At 49.2% G+C, this 5,642-nt stretch overlaps 1 protein-coding gene across 1 annotated transcript; it reads left to right on the top strand.

The window, feature by feature from the left end:
* The first annotated feature begins 4,122 nt into the window (after positions 1–4,122).
* Positions 4,123–5,073, top strand: LOC140901859 (olfactory receptor 6N1-like). Its single transcript, XM_073321283.1, has one exon. It carries the CDS (start codon positions 4,123–4,125, stop codon positions 5,071–5,073), a length of 951 nt encoding a protein of 316 aa, XP_073177384.1.
* Positions 5,074–5,642: the final 569 nt, after the last annotated feature.

Below are 5,642 nucleotides of genomic sequence, written 5' to 3'. Positions count from 1 at the left end.
GTTCATGGGGCTGAGGCTGCAGGCCTGTTTCGTTGCTGTGTAGATTTCTGGATTTGGGCCAGAGCCCGAGCTCTGGGAACCTCCCACCCTGCAGGATCCTACATCCCAGACTCCAGCCTGAGCCTGGAAATCTACCCAGCAATGAAACAGCCCCACAGGCTGAGCCCCACAAGCATTGGCTGGCACATGCGACGAGCAGCTTTTCCTTCGCTGTGCAGACACACCCAGAGGGACTACAGTGCTGGAACAGACCCTAGATATTCAGGCCTGTCTGTAAAGGCCTATACTCTAAGAATTTAGGTGTATTCTAATCACATAGCTAGTTATCGAGGTATAAAAGAAAGAATCAAAATCACTGTCTGACTGTATAAGGCCTTTTCTCACTGTGACAGTCTGAGGCCCTGTTCTTAGGCTAAGGCCTTTGGCTAAGCAGCAGAGGCAGCCATAAGCTGGGAAGCGATTGGTCACATCCTCACATCCCAAACTAGTCCCACTTAAAGAAGGTGCTCTTGGGCTGTTAGGATACAATCCTGTCCTGATAATGCCCATCGCCTCCAGAGAAAGAGAAGTGCCTAGAAGATGTAAAAGGAAACTTAGTTTGATAGCATCCTGTCTGGAAAGAACTCACTTATCAAGAGCTGGGATGCGAAATCCTCACTCCTTTATTGTTTTGTCATTATAGTTCCCACTTTGCTATTGTTTATTTGCATGGTCTCTGTCTGGTTCTGTGATTGTTTCTGTCTGCTGTATAATTAATTTTGCTGGGTGTAAACTAATTAAGGTGGTGGGATACAATTGGTTACATAATCATGTTACAATATGTTAGGATTGGTTAGTTAAATTTCTGTAAAATGATAGGTTAAGGTATAGCTAAGCTGAACTCAAGTTTTACTATATAGTCTGCAGTCAATCAGGAAGTGGGTGGGGGGGAGAATGGGAACAGGAATGGGGATGGGGAAATTGGAATCATGTTTTGCTAAGGGGGGGAAATAGGAACAGGGACACAGGTAAGGCTCTGTGGTGTCAGAGCTGGGAAGGGGGACACTAAGGAAGGAAACTGGAATCATGCTTGCTGGAAGTTCACCGCAATAAACATCAAATTGTTTGCATCTTTGGACTTCGGGTATTGTTGCTCTCTGTTCATGTGAGAAGGACCAGGGAAGTAAGTGGGTGAAGGAATAAGCCCCTAACAACCTGGTCCTATGCCCGATGCATTAGCAGTGGGTGAAAACACAGAACCTTTTGGGGCCCTTGGTGATAGTTTGTTTATGGCCTCAGACTGAGAGTCATTAACAAAACATTTTCATCAATGACCTGAACGAGCCCTTAAAATCATCACTGAAAAAGTTTGGAAATGACACACGACTTGGGGGAGTGGTAAATAATGAAGAGGACGGATCAGAGAGATCTGGATCACTTGTTAAACTGGGAGCAAGTAAATGGTGTTCGTTTTAATGGCTAAATGCAAATCTATACATCTAGGAACCTAGAATGCAGACCATAGGTACAGCATAGGGGACTCTCTCCTGGGAAGCAGCGACTCTGAAAAAGATTTGGGGGTTGTGTTGGATAATCAGCTGAATAAGAGCTTCCAGTGAGACGCTGTGGCCACAAAAGCAAAGGCGACCCTGGGATGCATCAACAGGGGACTACTGAGTAGGAGCAGCGAGGTTATTTTACCTCTGTATTGGGCACTGATGCGACCGCTGCTGGGATCCTGTGTCCAGCTCTGATGCCCACCATTCAAGGAGGATGTTGATAAATTGGAGAGGGGTCAGAGCAGAGCCAGGGGTTGGAAAACCTGCCTCGTCGTGACTGACTCAAGGACCTGAGTCTATTTAGCTTAACAAAGCAAAGGTGACTTCATCCCAGTCTACCAGTACCTCCACGGGGAACAAACATTTAATAATGGGCTCTTCAATATAGCTTCCAATGGCTGGAAGTTGAAGCTACAGAAAGTCAGGTTGGAAATAAGGCTCACATTTTTAACTGAGAGCAATTAACAATTGGGACAACTTACCAAGGGCCGTGGTGGATTCTCCATCACTGGCCTTTTTAAAATCCAGATGGGATGTTTTTTTGCTCAGGAATTATTGTGGGGGCAGTTCTCTGGCCTGTGTTGTACCGGGGGTCAGTTTAGATGATCGCCGTGGTCCTTTCTGGCCTTGGAATGTGTGAATAACTGCTGGGCATCTGACTCCTGTGCCTTGCACTTTGTGTGGTTATTTACACTTGTGTAAAATCCCCCCCTTTTGCACATGTGTAAAGACTACACAAGATGCAGAGCAGGGGGGAAAAATCAGTCATAAGAACATAAGAATGGCCATACTGGGTCTGACCAAGGGTCCATCTAGCTCCATATCCTGTCTCCTGACAGTGGTCAATGGCAGGTGCCCCAGAGGGAATTAACAGAACAGGGAATCATCAAGTGATCCATCCCCTGTCCCTCATTCCCAGCTTCAGACAAAGAGCGGCTAGGGCCACCTTTCCTGCCCATCCTGGACATTGTTGGACCTATCCTCCATGAATTTATCTAGGTTTTTTTTTTGAACCCTGTTATAGTCTTGGCCTTCACAACATTCTCTGGCAAGGAGTTCCACAGTTTGCCTGTGCGTTGGGTGAAGAAATACTTCCTTTTATTTGTTTTAAACCTGCTGCCTATTCATTTCATTTGGTGGCCCCTAGTTCTTGTGTTATGAGAAAGAGTAAATAACACTTCCTTATTCACTGTGTCCACACCAGTCACGATTTTATAGATGTCTATCATATCCCCCCTTAGTCGTCTCTTTTCCAGTCCCTTAATTCCTCTTTTTTCCCCTCCTAAATTATGAGATTCATTTTACATGGCATTAAAAATGTGGACTGGACTGATGCTAATAATATGCCACTCTTTCATCTACAGATCTCAACGTGGTTTACTAAGGAGGTGAGTATCTTTATGCCCTTTATCCAGATGGGGAAACTGAGGCACAATAAGGGGATGTGACTGCCCCATGAGCACCAGCCGAGCACTGGAATAGACCCCAGATCTGCCTGAGTCCCACATCAGGGCATTATTCACTAGTTCACACTGCTTCCCCAGCCACTGACTCATCTGCATAGTGTATGACCGTGGGCCGGTCACTTAGGGCTGGATTCACAAAAGAATTTAGGAACCTAGCTGCCCACTTGAGGGTCCTAAATCCCAGGCTCAGACCTCAACGCAATTCACAATTCACAGGTGCTAAAACTTGCCTGGCTCCAAAAAGCTTGCAGCCAAACCTTCCTGTCCCTGCCTTTGAGCCTATGCATGGCAGCCCCATGCCAGGTGTCCAGCTCCCTGGGCCCCAGAGTGATTCACAAACTGGGGGCAAACCAGTGTTCCTCTGCCTAACACATGGGAGGAGCCCAATCCTGCAAGTGTGCTCGGAGCTCACCCGCCGGATCAGACCCCTGTAGACGAGCTTACCCAAAATATGGGAGAGGTTCTGCCTTATAACTTGTAGCCCAGCGATTAGGGCTGGCTCAAGTCCCCACTCCACCTGTGGGGGGAAGAAATGGTCTGAATGCAAGGGGTTGGACTAGAGGACGTCTCGAGATCTCTTCGAATCCTACACTTCTATGAGTCTGCAAAATGCCCTTTTATAACACTGTGACATGGGCACCAACTCCTGGAGCACACATAGAAAAAAAATAGTGGGTGCTCAGCACCCACTGGCAGACAAGCTCCCCCCCCCAGCACCTCCCATCCACCGGCAGCCCCCCCCCCCCCGATCAACTCCTCCCCTCCCTCCCTCCCAGCACCAATCAGTTGTTCCGTAGAAAGTAGGAGGCTGGGGGGGTAGTGGGAACACTCGGGGGAGGGGGTAGAACTGGGTGGAAGAGGAGGGCCGGGTGTGGGGGCTTAGGGGAAGGGGTTGGGTTGGGGTTGAGGGGGGGATTGAGCTCCCGCTGGAGGCCCAGAAGAAGCCAGGGCCTGTGCACTGTGCTCTAACCTGGTGCCAAAAACTTATTTCCACATTGTTTTTTCCCAGTAGCTAGTGTGCGGGACTGGAACACAGGACAACTGGGTCCTACTGAGGAAAAGCACTAGATATTGTTATTATTACCTTGCCGTCGTTACAGATCAGCCCAGCGGGGGACATGGAAGCCACCAATGAGACATGGGAAGCTGAATTTTTCCTGGTGGGGTTCCCAGATCTCGAGCGCTTTCACCTCCTGCTTTTTAACCTCCTGTTGTTCACCTACTTACTCATTCTTGGTGGCAATACTGTCATTCTGATGCTTATCCGGGCCAACCCGCATCTTCATGTCCCCATGTATTATTTTGTGGCCATTCTGTCTTTCTTGGAGGTGTGGTACACCACAGTGACCATCCCCAAGATGTTGGCCAACCTCCTGGATAGCAGGAAGCCCATCTCCTACAGGGGCTGCCTCTTGCAGGTGTATTTCTTCCATGCATTGGGTATTACAGAGGCCTGTTTGCTCACGGCAATGGCCTACGACCGATACTTGGCCATCTGCAAGCCTTTGCACTACCCATCCGCCATGACCCCCAAGAGTTGCCTCTGGCTAGTGGCAGGGTGCTGGGCGTGTGGCTTTATGTGGCCTGTGCCAGAAATCATCCTGCTCTTCATGTTGCCCTTCTGCGGGGCGCACCGCATAGAGCACCTCTTCTGCGACTTCCCCTCGCTGCTCAGCTTGGCCTGTGCTGATGTGTCCACCAGCACCACCATAGACTTTGCCCTCCACTCCTTGGTCATCCTCGGCCCCACCGCCCTCATCCTCTTCTCTTATGTGAAGATCCTGAGCGTTGTCATCAAGATCCAGGGTTCGGAAGGGCGGCGAAAGGCCTTCTCCACCTGTGCCTCTCACCTGACCATGGTCCTGGCCTTTTTCGGCACCACTGGTTTTATGTACATCCGCCCAGCACGAAGCCAGCCTTCATACCACGACAGGGTGGTGGCAGTGGTCTATGCAGTTCTAACCCCTCTCTTCAACCCACTGATTTACAGCTTGAGGAACAAAGATATTCAGGAAGCAATTGGCAATCTCATGAAACTGCCACCGATTTCCAGTGTGACCTCAGGCTAGTCACTTAGTCTGGGATTTTTCAAGAGCCTCCAGGCACCCAAAGTAGAAATAGGGTGGCTAACACCCTCAGGCCTTGTCTAGACCCAAAAGCCTTGGATCTGGATTATGAGGCTCACAAGCCCCCCCCCCCACCCCCACCCCACAGTGGGGACATAGTTATATAGGTATACAGTACTTTATACTGGGATGGTTATTCCCATGCAGGAAGGTGAATAAGCTATACCAGTATAAGGCATCTTTATCCCAGTATAATGGCATCCACACTAGGGTTTATACCAGTATAACTACTGGAGCCCAGGGACCCTTTGTTGCCAGCTGGCAGAGGGCTTGGGAAGCGGGGTTGCACTGAGTTTTACAGGGATGCCCTGGGACAGATATATGCATCATGAATCACCAGGGGGTGGCATGTGAATCATAGAATCATAGAATATCAGGGTTGGAAGGGACCTCAGGAGGTCATCTAGTCCAACCCTCTGCTCAAAGCAGGACCGATCCCCAGTTAAATCATCCCAGCCAGGGCTTTGTCAAGCCTGACCTTAAAAATGTGAGGTCTCTGTTGAGAGCCAGTT

The sequence above is a fragment of the Lepidochelys kempii genome, chromosome 23, assembly GCF_965140265.1.
Source record: "Lepidochelys kempii isolate rLepKem1 chromosome 23, rLepKem1.hap2, whole genome shotgun sequence".
Classification (NCBI taxonomy): domain Eukaryota; kingdom Metazoa; phylum Chordata; order Testudines; family Cheloniidae; genus Lepidochelys; species Lepidochelys kempii.
This window is presented reverse-complemented; position numbering and strand designations above follow the sequence as displayed.

Bases quoted from the DNA above. Each gene is read 5' to 3' on its own strand.
- LOC140901859 (XM_073321283.1), top strand. From the start codon at position 4,123: ATGGAAGCCACCAATGAGACATGGGAAGCTGAATTTTTCCTGGTGGGG.